The sequence below is a fragment of the Hippichthys cyanospilos genome, chromosome 11 (assembly GCF_059441005.1).
Source record: "Hippichthys cyanospilos isolate Australia breed blue-spotted pipefish chromosome 11, RoL_Hcya_1.0, whole genome shotgun sequence".
NCBI lineage: Eukaryota > Metazoa > Chordata > Actinopteri > Syngnathiformes > Syngnathidae > Hippichthys > Hippichthys cyanospilos.
The window spans coordinates 13399578-13425200 of record NC_142379.1 but is presented as its reverse complement, the minus strand read 5'-3'; the positions used below and the strand labels follow the sequence as shown (position 1 = coordinate 13425200).

General features: G+C 37.6%; 1 protein-coding gene across 2 annotated transcripts in view; it reads right to left on the bottom strand.

The window, feature by feature from the left end:
• Positions 1-25623, bottom strand: part of pik3cb (phosphatidylinositol-4,5-bisphosphate 3-kinase, catalytic subunit beta) — a 39928-nt gene that overhangs the window by 5117 nt on the left and 9188 nt on the right. The window contains exons 2-17 of one of the 2 annotated variants that reach the window (XM_088428077.1): positions 22872-22951; positions 12672-12867; positions 11039-11267; positions 8795-9015; positions 5968-6147; positions 5549-5716; positions 4578-4667; positions 3508-3762; positions 3326-3422; positions 3071-3201; positions 2871-2921; positions 2085-2273; positions 1294-1415; positions 969-1112; positions 732-831; positions 70-266 (exon numbers count right to left, since the gene is read on the bottom strand). In XM_088428077.1, the coding sequence (XP_088284203.1) occupies positions 70-266; positions 732-831; positions 969-1112; positions 1294-1415; positions 2085-2273; positions 2871-2921; positions 3071-3201; positions 3326-3422; positions 3508-3762; positions 4578-4667; positions 5549-5716; positions 5968-6147; positions 8795-9015; positions 11039-11267; positions 12672-12830 (2333 nt within the window). In that variant the 5' untranslated portion in view covers positions 12831-12867; positions 22872-22951. The remainder of the gene's footprint in view (positions 1-69; positions 267-731; positions 832-968; positions 1113-1293; positions 1416-2084; positions 2274-2870; positions 2922-3070; positions 3202-3325; positions 3423-3507; positions 3763-4577; positions 4668-5548; positions 5717-5967; positions 6148-8794; positions 9016-11038; positions 11268-12671; positions 12868-22871; positions 22952-25623) is intronic. The other variant, XM_088428076.1, reaches the window with a different exon arrangement.

The window sequence follows — 25623 nt, the reverse complement described above, 5'->3', positions numbered from 1 at the left end:
AAAAAAAAAAAAAAAAAAAAAAAAAAGAGGTGTGACACAATGCCTCTCATTTTTTGACGGTTATCTCACTTCATGCCTGACAGCAGGATGTTGGGATTTAGAGGAGAGTGCAGGTCAGACAGAGTCTCTGAGTAGCCACTCTGCCTTAGGCAAGTCATCATGGCCTCCTTGGTCAACATTGCCTCCTTTGTCTTACCCCGAGCATTCTTCATGGTTCCAAGCTTTATTAGCTCATTCACTGACTTTAGCTTACTCAGGGCTTCCACCTAGTTGAAAAATATTCAGAATAAACTTGGGTAAATCATGGTTTTGTTGTCTTAAGATTCGATTTTCATCAATTAGCATATTTTAAACAGTACATCGCCGATTTCCACAGCTGTGTCTAATTTTATCGCAACGAAAAAAAACATGTCAAGCATGTCATCATGCATGTTGTCCGAAAACACAGACCGTCAGCAATAAAACAAAAAATCCAGGAAGTGGCTAATGCATGACAGGGTTGAAGAGGAAGTAGGAGAACTTCCAAGGGACCTGCTGTCAGAGCAGTAAAAGAGGGCAAAGGTTAAAGGGCAGGGGGGTGATACTATTGTCAGTCTGACAGGCTATAAATACCATAAAATGAATGTGACGGTTGAAAACAGATTAGTTTGATTCTAGTACACAGTCCTGACTACAGGATCATGTTATTATTATAGCCCCGTTTTAATCAAGATTATATTGTTAAAAAATACCTGTTTCTTTAGAACCTCAATATGAGGGATACTGCCTCTACAATAGGCTTCGAGCAAGAGGGCAAACTGTACTGAAACAGCTGGCATGTGGATTTCTGACCTATAGGTGGCGGAAGAGACAAAGTACGATCAGCAACTGGAAAAAAGTGTCATCCAACTTTCAATGTAATTTTGTAAGAAGTAACATAAAACGTCAACAACAACAACATTCTTTGTAATGTAAACAAACAAACATACCTCAAGTGCCAGAAGAGGAAGTGCCCTATCTTGCGATTTCCTTGGGCTCGCTCCAGCAGGAAGTGGGTAAGGGCGCAGTCATAATAGGGCTCATAGCGCAACACCTGCACCAACTGTAGCAAGTACTGTGATAGCTCTTCGTTACTTAAGACAAACAAGAGGGAAGGAAGAGTCAACGTTAGGTCCGACTTTTACTGTGATGATGACTAACCAACAACAAAGCACATACAAACATAGCGGAAGGCATTACAAATATTGATCAAAGTTAAACGAGGAGACTGAAATAAAACAGATTTCAACAGGTTGTGACAGCTTTTATGCTTACCTCATATCATACAAGCAGTGTACAGCGTATTCTCTGACATATTGATCTGGATAGTTAAAATCCAAAAGTTCCAGTGCATCCCTTGGGCACAATTTGGGCCAAATCTGAAGCAGCGCTTGCAGCTGCGGATAACACACAAAGAAAGACAAAAAAAGTCTCAATTATATAGAACTTTTTCAACACTTACCTACAGACTGAATATGCATGCAATGTTGCGATGAATAATTATCTTTATCTAGTCTTAACAAAATACAATTTATCTACGACTACACTTTGTATAAAATAATGTAATTCATTTGAGAAGAGTGGATAACTATAAAACTAAATAATACATATAAAATGTGCTTTGTGTTTTTTGTGTGCCATATTTATTTCACTCACATTTTACACACGCATTTGCCATGTTCCTTCTCAGTCTGTAATCAATAATGTTTATCATATACATTCTTGCACTCTAGTGCTATTATTATTGGATATGTTTAAGTGCTTTTTCCATTGATGACTTGGTATTGTTTAATAACGAAATTCAATGAGAAATATCTCCAAGGAAGCAGTGATCTTTTCATCAAAAGTTTTAATACTCAGAGCTACTTCTACTTTGGAGCGGGCTGCGACAAAAAAATCAGTTACAGGTAATTTATACAATGGCTGCAAACAATGATTATTTTGTAATAGCTTCAACTCACTTCTATTAATGAACTAGGCTGTATGTTAGCTTTGATAATGGTACATTTATTGAATACCGATGAAAGCCAGTTCAAAACTCCTGCTCTTTAAAACGTTTTGCAAACCTGGGCCATGTCCTCATGTTTGCTCCACTTCACTGAGAGCAGCAGTTTGGGCAGCGACTGAGGGAAATTTTCTCGGCAGTCATAGCGTAGTGTCCAGATCAAATCCTTCTCATTCTCACACAGCTGAGACAGAGGATCACGCTCCATGATCTCCTTCAGCTCAATGTGGAACTTCTTACCTCCACGACCCTGAAGAACAAAAATGCAAAGTAACCGAGAGATGAAGATAGTAAAAAGAAATTCGATTAAAAAGTGATTGTAGTTTCTCAAAATGACAACTAGATGGCAGACATGTACCAACAAGCCATATTTCTTCCAAGTCTACACAAATTTAATCATCAAATATACTGTACTACCATGTTAAAAACAAACATGCATTTCACATTTTACATTTGTTTGAGCAATCAACACTTGCAGAGATTTGCAACATCATCATGCTGCCTCACTGTTTGAGCACGGCAAAAGAAACACCCAGCTGCATTTGGTATGAGATTCCTACTTTCAGAGGACGCTGCGCATTAAGTTGCGTTCGGGCATGCCGAATGCAGGATTATGTAATGTGCCGTCAACGCCCAGGGGTGGGTTTCAGGTTGAGGGGTAAGGAAGGGAGGAAAAGAAGCAGGTCATTTGAGTGGAGCTTAGTTGTTTTTCTGTTACACATTGATAGAGGGAAACAAAGAGTCTCAAATTAAGACTGCTACTGTAATGTGAATCACTCACATGCACATGTGTTTGTGTGTGTGTGTCTTGTCTTCATATTGCACATGCTCTTTTATATGAACTCACCATAGGTGCACAGTCACTCGCTCTGGCAATCTCTGCAGCTTTTTCCAGGATCTGTAAACAAGTATGAATGGAGAAAGTCACCAACACATTGGAAAAAAAAAATCTTCCTCATCTCTTACAAAGTGTTGGGGTAAAAGGGTTGTTTTAAGGGGCTGCAAGTTACAAATGATCAGCAATACAATTTTTAATTTTGGCCTGACCTTGTCAAATGGAGGGAAAATTATGGGGTGTGCAGAGTATTCTAGGAAATTGATGTGCAGAGCTGTGGCATTTTCAGTGAATGGATTGGTCTGAATAGTTCCTATGGGATTCAGCATCTCTTCAAGTTCATCTGTCCAAAACAAAAGCCAACAAAACCCACTCGTCAATATTCATTACAGAACATGTGACAGTAACGGGCTTTCTTGTTTCAATAGACTATATAAAGCAAACACGTAAATGGTTCAGCGAAATACCAGGAAATGAAGACCAGCAGTGAAGGATGATATCTCCTGTCTTAAGCTGACCTTTGTAGTCAAACACCATCGTGTTAACCCAGGCTATGGGGTAGTGCTACAACACAAAGACCAGAAGTTGTGAAATTTGGGTGTCAGTAAATGTAAGCATGGGAAGCTCTGTAAACCTACTGGCTTCTTACCACTTTCCCTGCTTTGCGAATGGTCTGGTACTTGTTTGGATGGGCGTTTCTGGTAGACTTCTGCTTCTTGACCTTATCCATGACAGCATAGATGGCAAAGCAGAGGCGAGTCATCCGCGGCAGGTCACAGACCATGATATCAAACTCTAATACGCTGTCTTTCCATGTGTGCTCTGAACGGCCGTTGCTCTCACTGCTCACAGCTGGTTTGCATAGAAGCTCAGTTCCGTGAAAAAGGCCGGCTCTGACCTGGACCTAGGCCCCAGCACAAAGAAAAATCTTATGGTTTAATAAACCTGGACACCGTCACGGACAACTACAGCTTGGTTTGATAGCTAGTTTGGTACCTGAACAGTGGCGATACAGACAATAGAAATAAACAAGCAATTTCAAAGCTGGTTATTACTGTAATTCTCCAACTGTAAAACACAGCTTTTTCCCAAAAATGAACGGTAACTTAAAAATGTATATATATATATATATATATATATATATATATATATATATATATATATATATATATTTTTTTTTTTAAATACAACACCAGTTGAGGAAGATTTATCTGTGAGCCACCTAATCCGAATTTTGACACACAGATGTGCATTTTATATCGGGTGTATTCTTACTTGCAATAATTACATTTGGCTATTAGCAGCAAGTGCTTGGTGCGGCTAACAGCAGCTCACGTTAGCTGAGGTTGTTACAGCATCAACAAATATATAACTTATGGATATGAACACAAAAACATATGGAGGATTTACAAAAGATGAGATTTATTCTGTTTCGCTATAGTTTTTACAATTGTTGCCAAAGTGTTGGTGAGTCTTATACATGGTAACATAGAAAATACCAGAATTTGACCCCAAATTTAAGAGTGGGTCTTTTACAAAGGTGAGTCATATATTTGGGGGGGTTATGGTATTTAGTTAATGGGGTTTTAATGTGAATTCAAGCATTGCGATACCCACAACATAAAAATACTTCTGTATTTTATATTTACTTCAAATGTTATTTTGAAGGCAGTGACGATGTAAATTACCGTTATGGATGGGGACATGAGAAGAGTTTACCTTTGCAGTCTCCTCTGCATTCACCTTGCTGCCTTTCAATAGAACTATCCTAAATGGGCTTTGCACATCCCACACACAAGTCTGTGCCTGCTGTTGGGAGAGAAAACCAAAATGAATACAGCAACACAATATATGTCATACATATGCATACATTCACATAAGAGACGTACTGACAACTAATGGGGTTGAATACCAAGTGAAGTGAGTTTGCATTTTAGAACTGTTTGTCAAGGGTGAAAAACATTATGATGCAAAGCCTACTATACTGTAAATCAAAAGCACATTCACCCATTTATAATATGTGAAACAATAATAAATATTAAACTCCAAAGCTATATCAATACATTGCTTCACAGTCGTAATGAATTTGGTTGGCATTGAACCATATTCAACTTGGGTTCAAAACTGAGCCTGCAAAATTCACGGAGGTGGCAGTACTGAGCAGGTTCTTCCAGCAAATGAGTGAAAACAATGATGTTTATGATGACAGTAATATATGCTTGAAAAACATCGTATTCCTACTTACATTAAAATTAATAACAACCCTATTAATAATAAAGAACCATTACATCATTTGTCCTGTGATGGGTCAAAGGAAAGATGGAGTCTATCAAAGCTGACTTGGAATAAGAGGATAAATTGATTACCAATCAATCACGGGGCAGACTAAATGGGGCACCGATCTTTTAAAGAGCCCAGGACAGCTGTCTAAAAGACTTCAGTGTGAATCACTAAATGACCAATGTTGCCCCAAGCAATAAATATTTTAAACAAAAAGTTAAAAAACATCTTATAGTTTACTTGAAAACTGTCTAGGAAAAATGTTAATTTTATAATGATTAAAAAAAAACCTGTTTTATTGTTGTTCTAAGATTGCTTTGTACTGGTTGAATAACGGCAGAGCATCATACTGTGTTTCTAATTGCCTTTTTTTCCCAACTACTTGAGAGATATGCACATCACTGACTCACCATGGGAACCCTTCTTTTTGGAGGTAGCGGCAAAGGTGGGTTAGAAGACTTTCGACTGACGACTGCTCCAATAGCAGCGATTTCTTTTTCAAACATGGCCTTGACTGTGCTCGAGGAAACCAGGGTAAGGTGTGGAGGCTCCTTTGCTTGCATGCACGTGCGTATATACTACACACACAAAAAAAACATAAGCTATTTGCTTAAAAAAAAAAAAACAAAAAAAAAAAACAAGAAAAACAATACACATGACAACAGTAGAGTCATATTTTTGACACACTGAAAAAGTCCTGCATCCTGCGACACAAGAAGCAGAACAGCTATGGAGGCAAAAGCTATTTTATGACTCTTTGCTCAGGAAATGTTCATCTTGATTAAACATGACATTTTCTCTAAAACTTAGAAGAAAATGCACTACTGACCTTGTATTCCCAAAGCGCATGGTCCCCACAAAGGAACTCCATGCAATGGCTGACTCTCAGTACATACTGTCCGTTCCATGCTTCCTCCTCATGCCCATGAGTGGTCAACCACTTCCTCACAGCCAGTTCAATCAGCTCGGCAGGCTTGCAGGATGCAGGCACTTTCAGACTGGCAGAATCCTTCAAGAGAACAACAAAACAATACATCAAACATATTCATCACTGCAACACTATACCTGCAGTTCTAAAATGTAAATACAGACTGTACTGTACGGTATGGAAAATTCTGCATGAAGTGGTATTTTATGTGTACAAATGTAACTATTGATATAGAATAAAATGACAGTAATAAGCCATTGGCTTGACAAGCACGTGATGACACAAGTGTGCGTTTGTTGCAGAATTAACTCCAACGGGCGGGTCAACATGTTCTGAATGAAACAGCGAGGCTTACTGTTGTATTCTAATTATAGCTCAGTACTGACCCGATTCCTGGGATGGAATTATAATTTCCTGGTGATACAATCGAATTCCATCAATACATTAACAAAATGGTACTGGGAGGAATGCAAGCACATGCTACACAAATTTCTCAGTTTAAATTAGATCAAATGAAAACGCAAACATAAAGAGGGATCATAGGGTACATAGATGGGCATAATTCATGAATAAATAAGCCTAAATAAATCACTAAATGAAGGTTCACCAATGAACAATGACCATGTTCGCTTTACAACAATATCACACTTCCTGTCCACATTATCGCTTATTGTGTCTGTCTTTCCAAATAAGACTTCCTGACAATATTCACTTGAGCATAGATGGCCTTTTCTTTTGAAAGAGTGTATTGTTATATACAGTCTTCAGGATCGGCATCATGGTACTGGAAAAACAAAATGTGTCAACAGAAGTACAGCGTAAGACACAATGAGTGAAATACTAAAGGAAAAAGAAGAACCGAAGGCAGGGGCTCAGTCCACTGACCTCCCTGTCAAATTCTGTGAGACTGGCATACCATTTCATTATGAAGTTAGTTCTGACCCATTTAGTCTTATCACATGACTTACAAGTTTTTTTTTTTTTTTCTCAAACGAAAGCATTGGGTAGAAAAATCTGTAGCATTTACATTAAAAAACAAACAAACAAACAAACAGAGCAATGATGCTCCTTTTGCGTCATTTGGTGTCTTACAATGTAGAATGTTTATTTTCCTTCTTTTAATCAGAAGGGATCAGGATGAAAGATGACCTGCTGGCAACAATATGTTTCAGTCAGCTGACTGGTTGACACTAGATGGTATTATAATGAAAGAAATAAACACATGCCAAAATCAGGGAACATAAAAAGCTACCTGTTTCCGATCGCTGCTCTTTTTGCCCCCTATTAGCGTGCCATGTTATGCCACACAATATTTTACAACAAATGTACCCATTTACTGATTATATTAGGCTGGAAAACTATTCCTGTGTGATTCGCTAACTCTGTATAGCATAAATGCATGGCATTGTTTTGAAGCTGGGTCAGGGGGGGGTTACTGGCAATATGATGTTTTGTATGTGTGTGTGTGTGGTCTTCCAACAATATGAAAATAAGCATAAGGATCTTTGCCACTGAATTATTTCTCCCAACAAGTGCAAAAATTGATCACAGATTGGATTGTTTTTTGGCTCAGGGGCGAAAAAATTACAACTTGCACTTAATTATTTCGTAAAACACTTCTGCACATCTCAATGAAGACCCTTTTGCCCATTATGACAATTGGTCCAGATACAGTATAAAATAAGAATGTATTCAGCCTTACATTGAGTTCTAAATTTCAACGGCCATATTTGAAATTCCTGTTTTGTTTTTTTGTTTTTTGCTGGACATGACCCATCTGCTTGTCTAAACCAATAAATGCACAGAATTTTGATGATGTCCCCAACTTCTGGGAGATGATTGGACAAAGCTTTACCAATCAAAACCAATCAATCGTAAAGACAACTGTGAACATTACCTGGAGCTAACAGCTTCTGAGAAATGCTCCAAATTATATTCTGTGAATGACTGTTTTTTTGCATCTGATTGAGCCATACTGGGTTAGTCAAGTTGATTTGTTCATAAAAGCAGTTTGGAGAGACCTGTTAAACACTCATTCTCAGCATTGAAGAGTCTTAAAACTTATGCCAGAAACACAACCGGAGAGACGCGGCTTTCAGCATTAGCCCATGTACATTGAAAAAAGACTTGTTGATGGACCTTAAATGTTTATTAGTTAATAAATCAAAGGTTAAAAAATACATGTAAAAAATACAAAAAAAAAAACAAAAAACTTTTAAATGCTCTGGAAATTATGCTTAGTTTTTCTATATATTGTAAATTATATATATATATATATTATTTCTATATATTATATATTTCTATATATTATATATTTCCTATATATTATTTTCGTATATATTATTTCCTATATAATCGGTGATGTATATGTGTGAATTCACAAGCCCATATTGATATTATGAGGCGTGTTAATTTAAGTAACAAGAAGTAAGACGTTACTCACGGCCCGCCACTGATTATAATCAATGTGGATTGATCATCCTGCCTTCACATAAACGCGCACACTTTTTACCACCTACCCAGCTGCAGAGATTTGGCCCGAACTGTGCTGTGTGATCCATATGGATGATCCAGTGCACCGCTATAAAAATCATAGTGTTTGTCTATATCTGCTCTGCCATTGACTGTCAATTAGTCAAGGATTACTCTCTCTTTCCCCCAAAGTCAGCTCAGATAAGCTCTTGTACTAACAAATATATTGTCAGGCTTCCGGGCCGTAGAAGCTCACCTGAGATTGGTCCACGTGGATGATAACTTTTAAGTTAGCTGAACGGTCATTGGGTCCATCGTTGATGATTCTTGGCTCGAGCTGTGGGGAAAAACATGCATGCAGCCACTCCATCCAAGTCATCATCTGGAGACGTTGCATTCTCTCTTCACTGATGCGAGACATTTTACTGCGAAAGTCCTTCACTTCCTGGTCATTCATGCCATCAAGTTCATGAAGGCCTAGTAGAGAACGTGGAACCAAAATGACAATGTGTAAGCACTAGTACAAGCCTGTAAGTTACATTCAGTCACCCATCTTCTAGAGCCGCTTATCCTCACTGGGGTTGCTGTTTTGCTGGTGCCTATCCCAGCTGTCTATGGACAATGGGCGGGGGACAACCTGAACTGGTTGCCAGCTAATCGCAGGATAACCCAGATAACCCACTGGCCACATTTGACTTAACTCCTCGAATGGCACTCCAGCAAAAGGGTGCCTCAGTGTCAAGTATTACAGAACAAGCTCTAGGAAGACAACAATTGCCCTTCACAGATTAACTACATACGATATTCGTTGTGACCTTTCACAAAGCTTGTGATCACATACAGAATGTAAATCATTTGACAAATGAGGTTTGTCCCCTGGCTGATGCCCATGAAACACTTCCTTCAAGTAGGATTCTTTCAAATATTTATTTGCATGTGATACTTTCAAGTTTAATCTTAAATGTCACAATACCACAAATGAGTAACTTTAAAGCCTCTAAATATAAATAAGAGGAACAGCATAAGAATTAAAATTGAAGTGGCGTGGAATTACTGTATACAGGAGCCAACAAATGTTAATGTTGGAACTCAATGTTAGAGGTACTGTTTGGGTGATTAAACCTTATCACTCTGCTCTCTGTTAAGCACTTATCGCTCCATTTTACTAAAGAGGTTCAACACAATACTCCCTTGCTTATGAAAACAACATGCTGATATTTAAAGCCATTTAACATCCGCATGACCCCTACCTTTGATGAGAGGTCTCTGCTCCACCTCACCTACTTTCACAATAGACTGACATAGTAATAGCGTTTTTATGTTGATTTTATGTTTAGAAAGGTTCCAAGTACAGAAATCCTTAACAACAATGTCAATTTATAGTACAATTACAAAGCTGGAAAAAAAATGGAATGTTTGTCATTAGCATACTGTCCCCATAACTACTCAATGCTACACTGGTTCTTGACTGCCTACTAGTTGAGCCTGTGGGGCTACTTTAGCATCAATAATTTCCTCAATATAAAATGGGAATAACTGATTATTTCTATGCTCGTACTGATTAGTAAAAATTCCACCATATTGTTCACTAAGTGCCATTAAGCATGAGTATTAAACAGCTTTGAATCATGCTCAAGTTTTTTTCCCCTCTTAGAATAGACAATAGACAACTTTGTTTTAAATTCTTAAGAAAAAGTCAAGGGAGCTGCAGGCTCAATAGCTTTTCTTAGAAAGTTCAATGAAAACACCAACATAAAAATAGCTGTGTAAGGCTTTCAACAGGAAATAAAGTTATCATAAATGTTCTAAACTTCAAAAAGTGCAGTAAATTTGGAGGCTCATCAGCATTCCTTAGTAAGTGGTAAGAAGAGAGGAAAAAACATTATTTCCTGCATTTTACCAAATTTTAAGATGACTTCTCATTGGCTGGAAAAATTTTCTGTTCTCTCTAAAAGACCAATGCAAAAAGCGATGAAATGCTACACATCGCCATCTATCCCTGAAGCCCATACACACTAGAGTAAAGAACTCTCATTATGGATTTTTATAGCAAGCCATTATGACTGTGAAACTACAGTATGTAATTCACCTTATCTTATTTTTACATATACATAAAAATACTGACAAAAATTGATATACTACTGTCGTAGCTTTGAAATTCTGAGTCAAAGAAAACATAGTATCATAAGTTACAAGTATCTACTGTAGTTCCTATTTTTAAAGTTACTTATTTTGTTTTGTGTTAAATACTGTACATTACATGCATTCTGCAAATGAACAAAGCAATTGAGCTGCTCCTCAGAACTGCTGGCTGATAGATATGTGTGCAAAGTTCTGTGACAATGGTGTTGGAGGAGAGAAAGCGCTAAAGGCATGTGGTGATCTGGAAATGATTTATTAGATATGAACTCCAAAGCGACTTTATTTATTTATTTATTTTTCAAATCAGACATGGAGTAATCTGTGTGAAAGCTTGAATTGTTAACTAAAGATTCCTTACCCTTCCCAATAAGCACGCCTATTTTTGAATCCAGCAGCCTCTCTGCTCTGCCACAATTGCGTGTCACCAACTTGAGAACGGGCAAGAAGGGCCGAACGTCACAAAGTCTCCGAGTTTCATCTTCTAGTTCTTCGTGTACGGCCGTCTGATTGACACACTCGAACATGTGGCTTTCCATCTCGCCCAAGGCGGGAAACAATGGGAATGTCTGAGCCTGTTTCCATAAGAGCTACAGAGGAGAGAAAGAATTAACTTAGAAAAAAGATGACAAAAAAAACTTTCGCAAGCTTTACAACCAAGTGATTCTGACTATAGTATATTTTGTATTGATGAATAAATGTGGAAGAATATTTACCAGAAGATGAACAATCAATATGAGGTTTGCACTCATTTTTTTCTACATATTCCTAAACTGTCTAGAAAACCTAAAATCCCAATGAATAACTTAAAGCTAACTTAAGTCTATAAAATACAAAGAGTTTTCACATGGCATAACTCCATGTTCTCTTTGCTGTTTGGTCATTAACATGGCCATCAAAGTAAGAACACTCTTTTAGCCTCTGGTTAAAATAATATCCTTACTTAACATCTCACATGTGTCCTTATTTATTTGTAGAAATGGCCAGGGGAGGTCTTGACAACTTCTCCACCGTTTGCCATGTGATTATGTAGTGCTGTTTTGTCTTCTGCTACACAGACTTAATTTGGGATCATTAACATGTGCATGATACGTTGACATTGTTTTATACGTATAGTATGCACTTATTTAGGTCTATATAGGTTAAAAAAAAAAAAATCACCTTTTAATGAATTACACAACAAATGTCATTACCTGTAAAAACATCATTGCACTCCAATAACATGAATATAAGATCTATTTACATTTGTACAAGCATCAACAAATATAGATTCAACAGTCCAAATGCAACATGTTCAGTTTCCTTTGGGAACCTTCATGTGTGAATATTGTCTGATGAAAGACCGCTAACTACTAAATAACGGAGTGTTTTTAAGCACACAAACAACATCAGCTATTGAGCCACTAGGTAGTGCACCAACACAAAAAATGGAGCATACGGCTTGACCTTCTGCCAAGACAGTCTTTGCATACACCTGCAACATTAGCAAAGTACTACTGTGACATGCTAGTATTACATTGCAAATATTGAATATTACTATATTTGTGTCTTTTTTTTCAGTTGGAAATGGTTCCACCCTTCTGACATCTTCACTTTTTGGGTGGGAAGTCTTTCTCTCTTTCGGTCAGTGAAAAACTGTGGGCGTGTGCAGGAAAGGTCAGTGTAGAAAATGGTTGTGCAAACAGGGTTCCGGAGGTATTTCAAGGTGGATATTTTTAGTCAACCTATTTTTAGTTGTCTTACACGACTTGGTCAACTTTTTTCCACAGCCCTACAGAAAAGTTTATCTAACATAGCCAATTGATAAGGGACTTAGTTGCAGTTACATAATAGAATTTTCCCACATAATAGAATATTCCCCTTTATTTTTTCTTTGCTGTACACAAGTCTATGTAAAATTTTGTTTCGTGGTAAATCGAAACAAGAATTAATAATTCCACAAATCCAAGACTGGTTTAACAATGGTTGTGTTAAGACAAACAAGCCTTTCTTACCAGTTTGATGTGTTGAAAGGTGGCTTCGCGAGGAACATCCATTTGAATGTAGATACCAGTGGGAAGCAGGAAGTCCACCGTGACTTGATCCGGGGCATGGCCAGCCAAGGGCGAGTGGTCTGCCCATATGTCCAGGAGGTCTGTCATGGCTGGAGGCATGGCAAGGGGCACCACACACCACCTCAACCATAAGGACCTGTAGAACAGTCAATAACAATGATGTGTGTTGATTCTATCCTATAGACCTGTTTAATGAGACTTAATCTGAAAATCTGGTGTGTCATATGGTCTAAAAAACATGACAAGTAGCTCAGGAACTAAAGAAAGTGTAATTTTCAGACCCAATTTGCCAACATGATAAGATTAAACAGTTGAATCATTCAAACAAACAACTGGTATTAAGGTATCCAGACGACGTTCCGTGCGCTGCTTCTTATTTCTTGTTAGAGTCCCACATTAGGCCTTTGTAGGTCTGGCGGTCCTATTAGAACTGGTACTTGCCCTATAGACAAGCGTTCATGCCACAAAACTATTTAAATGATTTTGTCATATTTAGTGTTTTTATCTGCATAAGTAGAAGGCATTACTCTTGTCTGCCAGTAGTTGCTTTGCATGTCAGTCTTTTGAGCAATTCTAAAAAGAGATACAATCTGCATTTTTCAGTATACAGTAAATATAAAAAATTAAAGTCGTAGTAGTGCTGGTATCTGTACTGAAGTCAATTTATTTAGGTATGAACAGGTAGGCTTATTACAAGAGTCTCAAAAGCTTCTCAAGTCCAAGAGAACTGTACATCACTAATGTATTTGAGGGCCAGCAGTGCTCCAAGGCCATTGGGCCTTTTGAAACAGGCAATGTCGAACCTTGTTTATTAAGATAGTTTGGTATGATGTCCGTCTTTTTTGTATATTAAGATAGTTTGGTATGATGTCCATCTTTTCTTGAGCACCCACCAGCCAAGGCACCATAATTCAATACTCCTGTATACCCATGGAGACTTGTGGATTTAACTTGGGATACGGCCAGTGCACAGCGGAATGTCCACTAAAAAAAAACACAACAGGTCAACCAGCCATTCCCTTTTCTGACATTGGGCCTCATGCAGAGAACACAGGCAAAGAGATCATGTAAATATAAAATAACATATAAATAATCCATATGCACAGTATATTTCAACCGTTCACCGTGAACACCCGAATGCTCTCAATTTGTGTACCTTCAACCACAACTGCTCTTTTCCTCATTAGCTTGTCCTCATATGGTCCTGCACATTAACTTCTCCACTTCACCACAGATCCATTTCTGCTCAATCAGCCCATTGGAAATGACAGCCCTGATTGCCTCTAATGTTCTTTCCCCTCCAAGGTAAGTGCTTGAGATACCAACAGATGAGCTGCTGCTAGGCCACATGCCTAATGATGTTGCAGCATTCGGAGCCACTTACCATTATCAGCAACACAAATGGAAATAATGTAAAGTGTGTGTTTGTTGCTCCAACAATAGGATGGCTCAGTGAACCTCTCTTTAAAGCATCTTGCGGCACGGGATTATCACGATCAAGGACGGTCGGTGAGGTAAAATAGACAAAAACACACACAGGACTAGATTAGGTTGTAGCTAAAAATGTGATTTGATTTGAAACAAACCACCATCACTTGATGGTAGTCTATTTCAAATAAATAATTTTGAAATATTCATCCACATAAAAGCTGCCATATATTAGGAAAATGATTGGGGTAAACTGCATTTGATATTTTATTTAAATGGTCCACCAAGACACTTGTGTTTACGATACCTAATCAAATAAGTAGCAACTGTGGTCCACATGCTACTTTTGTGGAAACAGGCACTGTAGATATAATTCAAACCCTAATAAAAGTAAAAGACAATTCATATCTCCATTTGTCATTGTCTTGCAAAATAGACTGGAGTAGATAATGATGATTCCTTGCAAATATATAGATTGAAGCAAATGATTTGTCAATCAATTTGAATCAAAAATGAATTCAGAATTGAACTATCAACCTAAACAAATCCAAATTGAATTGTGAGACAAAGATTCCCACCTCTAGTTATAGTATTGAATGAAATAACCTGAAAATCCCCATTTTGGATAATGTTTCACCGTTTGGAAACAGGACAAACAGACAACAGTGAGTTTCATTTTATAAAAGAGCACGATTACACAGACAGAAAGTAACACAAAACCTTGCATGTCTGACTGATTTATCCGCAAAACAAAAGTACCCTTGAACAAGATGCGCATGTGTAGAAAGTCTGAGCTTGTTAATTATAGGCTTGGTGAATGACATTTTCACACATGACAGCTTGAAGAGTGTCTGCTCATGCTGCCATGCCACCACACTCTGTGCCTCTCTGTCTCTCTCACATGCACGTGGGTGTGTGTGCACGTACTACATGGGTGGATGCATGTGTGCATACATTCACACAAACGCAGGTGAGTGGGGTCATCAAGGATGTGGTGACAGAAAGCCAGAGGTCTGCTGAAAGGTCAGGTTTTAATGGGAAAATAGGGTAGGAGGAAAGTATTTTTGCAAGATTCATGCAGCAAAAAAAATAGGAGCTAACATACAGTACACAGACCGAATAATCAATGCAATCTCTCCTACACAGATCCCCAGGCACACACAGATAATGGCCTATAACCTGTATTTGAAAGTGCAGAAATCTGAGCCACTGTTTGTATTCACTTTGAGGTAATGCTGTATTTGTTGCCAAAAACCTCTCTGCGTGCACACTAAGATTTATGGTATATTTTTTAAATGACACAATGGTACAGTAGTAGGCTACCTTGATGTGTGGTTTCTGTGCGAATAGCTACACAGGATCAAAATAATTTGGATTGGTGGTTTTTACCTTACTCTCCTGTGAATGGTAGCCTTTGTTCCATACATTTAACAATTAAAATAAAACATCGATTGATAAAGCGCAATTCAAAAGACTGATCCCGGGGTGTTGTAGAAGCAGTTGAAGTGTTCGTTGCATGTATTTGTTTTTCCCCCCGACAAAATCCCACAATGAAGGGAGCCACTTGTTACATTGCTAATTATTGGATTAGGTAGAGTTGGTTACAAAATAATGTCTCAATTCAGTGTATGGAGGTGACAATGAATTGTGGTCTTTTCCTCCCTTTCGCTAAATATGTTATACATACATAGACAACTAGTGTTGTTAACTTGTTAATAAAACATCATGAGTTGATCAACACAAGTTTGACCCATGCTTTGTACTAATAAAAGGTCTGCTCACAGCCAAGTCAAACTTAAAACAATACTGTACATCACAACCTAAATATAATAAAAGTTCTTTTAAGCCACTTCCAAATGGTTATGGTTATTTCCATACTGATGTTTATGTGTGCAACCGATGAAAAAATAAGCAGCAACATAGTTTGTTTTTGTGTGTAAATAGTGATCGAGTGCCTTGTGACACGCTTTCTTCCACAATGTGTTAAATATAAGTTCACAACAAGTGATTCATTCCCTGAGTACAAGCACAGCTCTCTCCCGTAAATGACTGCTGACAAACATACTGGCAATATTGTGGCTGCTTGTGTCAGCAAAAGTGTGACTGTGTGTGTATGTGTGACTGAGTGTAGGTGGAATGTGAAAAACAGAAGGCTTTACGGAGGTCACGTTGAAGAGATGTTTGATGAAGATACTTCCAAAGTTACTCAAAGAGAAAAAATAGTGACTGACGTCCTGGAACAACAACAAGCAACCTAAAGTCCGAATACAGATAAAGGCAAAACAAAAGGTATAAAGCTGGCCTGCATGTTAACGTTTTGCACTTAAACAAACAAAAAATAACTGTCATGCGATGATGAGACCATTGCATGTTATACCTTGAGAAAAACATATTTCTACTAATTGTATGGGCTAAATAAACTATAAATAATAAAATAAAATAAAAAATACAAAGAGTCAGGATATATCACTTCAACATACTTGCTAGCCACAAATTTCATCGTTACTAGTGTGTAGCAAAGAAATAGGACAAAAAGATGAAATGAAATCACAGTACAGTGTTTATTTTGAAATGATGACAAGGAAGATAAGGAAGGAAGAATACAACAGAATTTGGATGGTGAGCGCAATGTTACAATTATTGTTCTTTAATTGTATGTCTGTGCTTGTCAAGGTGATGTCAGCAGTCACAGAACACCAATGATATATGTTTGAAAAAAAATTGGGTTGGTAGCTCGTGACTTCAGTAAATATTTGCAATTATTCCATTACAGGTTCCAGACCGGCCAGGCCCCAAGCCACCCTGCTGGACACAACCATAAGATTTCACAAGTGGCGAGTCCACGAGTGGCTTACAATTTCAGAAGTCACAGACATTGTTTTTTGCAATAAAAATATGCATCGCCGTTGCATGATAAGAAGATGACGAAAATGATAACTAATCAAATGCACGGAATCTCTAAGACGAAAAATCTATTCCAGAGTTCAAGCTACTGACAGTCAGCTGCCTACAAGCCACAACTTGCTCATATTGTGCTTTAAAATAATACTTAACCATATTTAAAGTTTCTTACTGTGTTGTTCCAATGGAAGACATAGCAAAGCATGTGGTTATTTTTCTCCACCAGCCATGCACATTACTGGGTCAAGTCACCTGATTAAGAGTAAGCTCTCATTCATTTGATCACCACTCTGGGCACTACGTCAGACTTGCTGCCACCAGTGGCTTGATGTCGTCACCATCCGGCTTCTGAAGCCCCCTAGCAGCAGCCCCCAAATTTACAGATTCTGACCTGAACTTTCATTGGACCTTTATTTTTTATCCTCCTATATTGTACCAACATTAACTGCCAGAAAACAGTATAAGCTTTGCTTAAATGTTTAATAAATGCCCAAAAAAAAAAAAAAAAAACTAACACCTGTCCAAGTGATTATTGCATGTACAATCTCTTGGCTGCCCACACACAGGTGCATGACTGCCTAGCCAATATGACAATATTGGCTATGTTTCTCCCCCCACCTGCCGACGTCCATGCCAGATTGTTCAAGCACACGTCCAAGGGCTGAAGGAGACAGGTCAAGCCATCTTTACCGTTTCATAATGTGTGAAAGTCTGCCGAAAAAATTCTACACAGCTTCATTGACAACAAAGAGGCAATTAGGCGGCCTTATTTTTGCGAGGTTCTGTGCAAACAATCTAAAATGGATGCATACGAATGCAAACGGATCGAGCTGACAAGTCGTGATTTTTCACTGTGTGTGTGTGTGCATGTTGACAGTACACACAGATCTTACCAAACACTGTTCACCGATATAAATGCATTGTCATCCCACATCAATTATTAGTGCGTTGAGTTTGTTCTCTCAACCGCTACTTCTCTATTTGATTCATGTAAATCACTTCTCATGTTTTGATTGTTGCATGTGTCATATTGAAGGACTTCAATTTCCACATATTTAATGTTTTATCTCAATATTTTACATTTTTTTTTACTTGAAGGAAAAAAAAACCCCTAATATTTACACACAACAATAAAACATCAAACAAAGGCTATTTGTGTCAAGGTCAGTTTCAACATATTCAAACATGTGGATTTGGGGACAGAGCCTAGTTCTGTATTAGCACACGTATGAGAGAGGCCCAAACATATCTGGATCAAAAATCACATTACACCAACCATCTCCGGTGACACAGAGACACACACCCACACTCAGGAAGGAAGCAGCGACACCAGACAGGAAGTGAATGACAAATAACAGCCAGTGAAAAAGTCCCAATAAGTCATTCATAAAGGGCTGAATCAGAGGCTTAGCATGTGCTTTACTTATTTAGTGGCGCATCCCAAAAATATGGTCACTGAAGTCTAATGGCACACCATATATTGGCACACTGACGCACTAAATGAAACTGCTTGAAAGAAACAAACAAAACCTTTTCGGGACAGCTGTAAAGAAACTATATATAGTACCATTATTTGGAAAATCTTTGTAAGAAATTGACATTTTTGCAAAAGTGCAAGTCTGCATTGTGACAATGTTGTGTGTGAATGAGATAAGGAGCCATAATAGCGCTGCTGCCCTTCATATGTCAACTTAGTGGAAAATGAATGATGATAGGCAGGTATAATTGGATAATTGATGCGGATTGCGACCTGAGGTCCGTAGCCATTGTGACAGATTGATTCTCTTTTTAAAAGAAATTATAGGAATACAATGAAACCTCGCTGTATTCAGCCAGAAAGGCTAAATTTTCTATCAGCTTCAGGGTCATTGCAAGGAGGCCCACAGCTGCAATTGATCCTTTAACGTTACCTGCCATTTGTGAAACAACTCCTTTGATTAGTAAAAACGAATATATACTAATTAGCTCAGATGAGTCATATTTCTGAGGTGACTTTCAGGTGAAGTCCTAAAATTTACCGTAATGTTTCAAACTTTAAATGGGACAATGTGTAAGACTTCGACCCTTTTTCATTAAGAACAGCAGGAGGTACTGCATTTACCACTGTCTGTAGATATAACAGACATGGCAGCCTCCAGAGGAGTGGCACCCCCCATGTAATATAATTTAATGATAACTAGACCTACAATTATATTTAAAACATACTGTTGGTCGTTAAGAACACATTTATTTGCAAGTTTTTGAAATTTATAATAATTTAATTTATTCCTTTTTAATGAAAAACTGTCTAAATCTTACACATTGTCCCTTTAAAAAGTGCAAGTTGAAAAGTATTGATGAGAAAAGTAGTGCAGGCAATAGAATAGGTCATGAATTTCAAAACACCAAGACTTTTACAATAAATTTGTTATTTGACTATAGGGGTCTAAAGCGCTAATGCTTTTAGAAACTTCCACCAAGATGGCAACCACTTGTCACATTACAGTGATATTAGCCTACATGTGAGGATGTCGCTTATGGTAACATAACAACATTGAAAACTTTTAAAGGACGTCAGAGGCATTTATAATTTAATATTTAATCCCTCAAGGGGAATTTCAATTTAAAATCTGCAGAGTTTGATGTGTGACAGATGAGTAAGAAAGATAAGAGGAAAGCCACAGTTTGAATATGAGACACAATGTCGTAACTGTAATGGGTGGACCAAACTGAGAAGAGTGTCCACAATAAGGCTCTGTTTTTGGCAAGTGTGTGTATGTGAACATGCGTGCCAGCGAGGACAGTCCCGTGCCCTGCACAAACACTGCCCTTGTGTTGCCCTTGGCTCACCCATCCACCCCTCCTTACAACATTTCTCTCTTGAACACAAACACGAACACACAAAATCCAACCAGCCTTGGCCTCAGAGATCCCCCACACATGCGCATACACTTGTGCACGCATTTGTGTACGTGCACGCACTAACAGAACTTTCTCTAGGGGGCAACAGGGTCACATGGCAATCACACAGCCCTGTCGTCCCCCCACAAGCCCTTTAGACTCACATGACCTCCTGTATTTTGTAGCGTGGATTCCACAGCCTCAGGTGGTTTGCGCCATACAAATCACAACAAATACGGTCACGGCAATATGTAAACATTCTGATTTTGAAAGCACCGCCAATTAGATTAAACGCCATAGCTAATGTTGCAGCTTAGGACAGAAATCCAGTGCAATGAGTTGTACAAAACACAGAAACAAACACAAAATACTTCAATTTGCTTTGCAAGACAATTTTTTTTGCAGCACGCTTTATGAAGAAAGTGCCCTTTCCACAAAAACAGCATGGGGACCACATCTGCTATTCAATTCTATTAATTATTTTGATTCATTGATATACCAGCCACAAGAATGGAAGACAGATGTGATGTGACAAGACGCAAATCCCACGAGACAAGATCTATCACAAGTTTAGATCCAAAAAAATGAGATGAGATGAAATTTTAGCAATTATTTTGATTTTACAAATAATAAAATAATGCCCAACATACATTTTCCAGAGTTCAGAATGTTGTTTTTATTGAGCAGACTGCAACAAAATAACTATCAAGTGTTTGTTATTTTTATTTTTAAGGGCCTTAGGAACACCACGTTGGCGTATAACAATGTTTTCTCTTTTCAGTGCACATTCAGCATACTTAAACGAAAGGCGACAGGAAGTGGATTTGTTTTATTTATTTATAAATCAGTTTGGCCCATTTTATATCAAATCATAGTAAATGAGAATCTTGAATATTTTGTGAATCTTTTTTTTTTTTTTTATGGCACACCTCTAGCTGATATGCAAAACTGCAGGTCCCAAATGCTGCAGAGGTTGACAGTAACTTCAATTAAAGTCACATATTATGATACTGTATATATTGTGATGAGTGAAAAGAAGTTTGAATTTATTTCTTACATTGTCAACATTTTTTGCAGTACAAAAAATTTTGTAAAGTATATGATCAGCTATGATCAATTAATTTTCTTGATTGATCAATTTTTGGTTTTGCCAAAGAATACATTATAATAAACAAAATACTGCTCATTCCAGGAATGTTCTGTGTTCCCATCGTGTAGGTTTCAGTCTGAAATATAATCTATATTTAGATTTGTTGGGCCTCCTGTTTTAGCAGTGAAAAAAATGTATTATAATAATAATTATGCTTCAATTGTATATGTAAATACTCAGACATGAGTGTGCTATTGTCTCATATTCATCTTTTAAAATGTTGTCAATTTGTTTCAGCTTCTGGTCACCACCCATTTCTAAATGTCTGTGGTGCTGTTTTTAGTTGCATTAAGTTGTTGTATGTTCTTTCTTTCTAAAGGCTTCCTTTTGACAATTAACATCAAATCTAGTGGTTTGAGTTCAGGTTTCTGGTTTTGGCAATTGAAGAATAAATACATAATTTGTGGTGGTGAACAACAGTAATGGGACTGCTGGATATATGGATGTGAACTTCATCATCAAGATAGTTCTCTGTCAGCATTACCACTAGTGCAGAGAAGCATCACTGGAAGTGATGAGCACAACAAAGAAGCAAGAGACACTGACGTGGAAAACAAAAAGGTAGTGTTTGTGATGACCAAGTTTCAACATAGCAACAACCACTGGTCATGTTGTGTCACAGTGAAAAGATGGGAAGAGACAGACAAAAATGACATGACAGCCAACACTAAATTGAACATCACAAGGACAGCTTCCAAATACTGCGCTAAGTTTTCAGGACTAGTGTCTCAGTATCTTGATAAACCGCCATTTATCTCAGCCCTGGACAAAGAGTGCCACATGGGCAATGAATGACACACATGTGCATGCATGCTCACATTTAAGCTCAGAAAGGGCAGACTTTTCCTTATGTAGGTGACTGGGTTACTGGGAGCATGCAGCAACATAACAAAAAACATTTATCTGTCATAACTGCTCTAGACTACAAAGACTCGTGCAAAGCATGTCTCACAGGCTACATGAAATTTTGCACAAAATTGGAAAAAAAAAATCAGTTTCTGTGATAGTATGGAACTTAGTAATTCAAACTGCAACAAAATTAGCTACTTGAACCTCACTTTTTGATCTATTATCTTTTCTTTGCTCATTACCTGACAACAAAGTTTTTGTATTCTATCCTTGCTACTCGCCCACTAACCAAATGCTGGTTTTGATGTGATCAAAACCTTCCCTTAAACAAGTGCTTCTCAATTATATTTTGCAAAGCCCCACCAGGAGAGAGAAAACCTCTCGCGCTTCTCACTCACTTTGCCAAATATAAATGATCTATAATATACCTAAAACAGAATCCCTTTAAACATTAACAACAGAAAAAAAGCAATATAAATCAACTTTCAACAACTATTAACTTTTTTTACATTGTTTATCCAGGTTATAGGTTAGTCTAAAACTGAAAAAAAAAAAAAAAACAATTGCATCAAAGTGCCTGAAACAAAAAACAAAAATGATGCGATTTTTATTTTTTTTTTTTTACTGGAATTACACTTCATATGACAAAAACAAAGCCTTTTCCCTGGGGTCACTCGCACACCCCCTGGCATCGCCTCACATCCCTCCAGGGAGGCCTGCTCCACTATTTGAGAAAGACTGACATAAACCATTTGTGCTTGGCGGAAGTAATGATTCTAAATGTATGAGACCTTGTGCACATTCTCTGCTTGTCAAGACAAAGCCCTTTCTCAAAAATGTCAGGCCTCTGTTCCCACTTTCACATAAAAAAAGGGCAATAACACACACAGGTACAGTACAGCACATCAATGCATTTTTCAAGCATGTCTTACCTGCTATTACCAAAAGTTCCTTAATTTCTATGTTTCTGTGGCTTGTTGAGGTTGTTTATAGAGTGGCTGGGAATCTGCATCTGATGGGTGAGAAGAGTAAAGGTAGTTATGGCGATGTGAAACAGATTTTTTTAATTGCTATTATTTTATTGTATTATATGTTCTCGTATTTAAAGCTTAAGTTTAAAATATTGATGCAATCAATATTTTGCAATCAACAGCAATCAAACTCATCGTGGTTATTATTTTTTTCTATCATCTCCCAATATCCTCATTTTTGGTAAGGATTCAGAATATGTGATTTAACCACTGTTTTCTATGTAACATTTAGAAAGTAAAAGGCAGCACAACAGTAATGTCAGTGCTGTAGGGCCCACGGGAATCAACAAAATCAAGAGAGCAAAGTCCGCAGCCTGACTGATATAAGCGCTATTTCTGGAGGGCCAGGTGGAAGAGAAAAGAATCTGGACTGATATTGTATTTATTCAGCACAGGGATTTTCAGCATATGGTATTATACTACAGTATTAGCTACTGTCTATCCGAGCCACAACATCATTAAACTACGCCATTCAATCCAAACCTATGTTAAATAGCTAATGCGTTTAGAACCCCAGGAAAAAACATCAAAATTATACGTGCATATTAAAAATTAGTACCAAAATAGTATAGCAAGTGCTATGTATATATAATATACATGTATACGATGAGAAAACATAATAAATAAAAAATATAGAAATGATTTATTTTCCTTTGAGTGCCGCTTGTTATGCCCATATTCCCTAATAAGGTTATCTCCACCATCGTTTCCATATAAATCAACTTCTTACGTCTTACACTTTAACATCACAAGCAATCTTGGGACCCATGGCTAACCCTTTCAACTTTGATATGAGCAGTAAAATGCACTGTAAATACTTTTTTGTAACCATTCACAATCGAACAAAGCTTTACTGTTCTGCCATTTTGAAATGAGTGAGGCCAACCAATAGCAGACCATCATCTCGGTGAGGGGACATCCAACCAATAGCAGACCAGCATTGTAGTCAGGCGTTGCATGGAAGCAGTTAGACGGCAATAGTAAATATGTGCAATTACCTAAAAACGCCAGCAGATGGAGGCAAAACAACACAAATACAGCCAACCCCCTAGGGTCATGACAGTTGTTTTTGTCACAAATCCGGGAAAACGTCATAAAGAGGGGATGAAAAAAACTCAGTAGTCCAGGTTGCAACATGAAAATAACGTAAATCAGGGACGTTGTAACACGCGGGAATATAAAAAATATTCCCAAAATGCCTGAGGAAAATTGTTCTTCTTTTGCTGTTCCACTCATAATCAGGTCTTTACCTAATTATTTATTTATGACACAACACTATGGAATGAATCAACTCTTACAAATACGGTATATTGCTCATATTACTATTATTAGGGATGTTCCAAACCCAATTTTGCCACCCGAGTGGGTCTGAGTCATCTGATTTTGATTTTAAGGACATCCCTAATTATTATTCCTAAAATGCCAAAAGTTCATAAATTTCAAATTTTTACCCAGTGACACTGAGTTCACTGACTAGAGGGCTTTTCGCTGATTATAGATCATTTTCATCACTATTTTCCTTATATATATATATATATATATATATATATATATATATATATATATATATATATACACACACACACACACACACACACACACACACGTTTGTAGCATTTTTTTTTATTTAAATGTAACCCAAGTGAGGCTAGCTATTTGGTGCATTTGACCAATTCAGTTGTGCTTAACAGTTTCACATGGCTCCTTTTGAAAATTAATTTTCTAGCCCGAATGCAGATTCAGTGCTTATCAATTGATCTCTATGGCATCTCTGTCATCTCCCTCCATTTCGGTGAAAGGAAACCAATAAGACTATAATGTGGAGTAGGTGAGGTGGTAAACAACCCTGTAAAACGAAAAAAAAAAAAAAGCATACAGCAAAGCTGTACACGATGACACGAAACGCTACTCTAGTTTAAGTCAGCATACTTCCTGTTTTTCTTCAGTGGATGAGAGACTATCTTTAGATGGTTTAGCAGATTGTGAAATACATTGGTTAAAAAAAATGATGAACGTTCAAAAATCAATTATATGTCAGCACAGGTGCAAAAATGTATGAATGGAGATTAAATTTACAGAAATTAATTGCACATGCAACTCCAGTGAAACAACACTTGGGCTGTCCAGGAAGTGAGTTGTTTTGCACAGTGATAAAATCTCAGGCAGAAGATGGCCAATGTTTAACTCTGAAGGCACACAAGTATCACATCATCAAAAGTGTGTTAATGTGACTGTGTTTGTGTATTTTAACTTGCGGAATTTTGCTAAGGGGACACCCAACAGCAGCTTTCTTTGCTTCACGTCAATGTGACTTTAGGAAAATACCAATCTAATGTCAATGAGGTTTTAGGCAGATGCAAATTTAATAATGAGCTCAATTCATCTTCATACCATCATATTAGCGCAAATGACTGCACAAGTTTGTTTTGATTGTATGGTAACACAATTCAAATGTTATGCTAATTCAACATATACAATCAAGGGAAAACGGTTTCCAGCACACAAAATTGTAGCACTGTGGATAAAGCACTGGATTATTTCGACCCTTTATTCAAATTAACAACTTCATGACTGCGGCATATACTGTAGAGCAGCGGTTATTAATCTTTTTGACCTTGGGGACCACTTTTCTTGTACCAAATGTCCTGAGGCC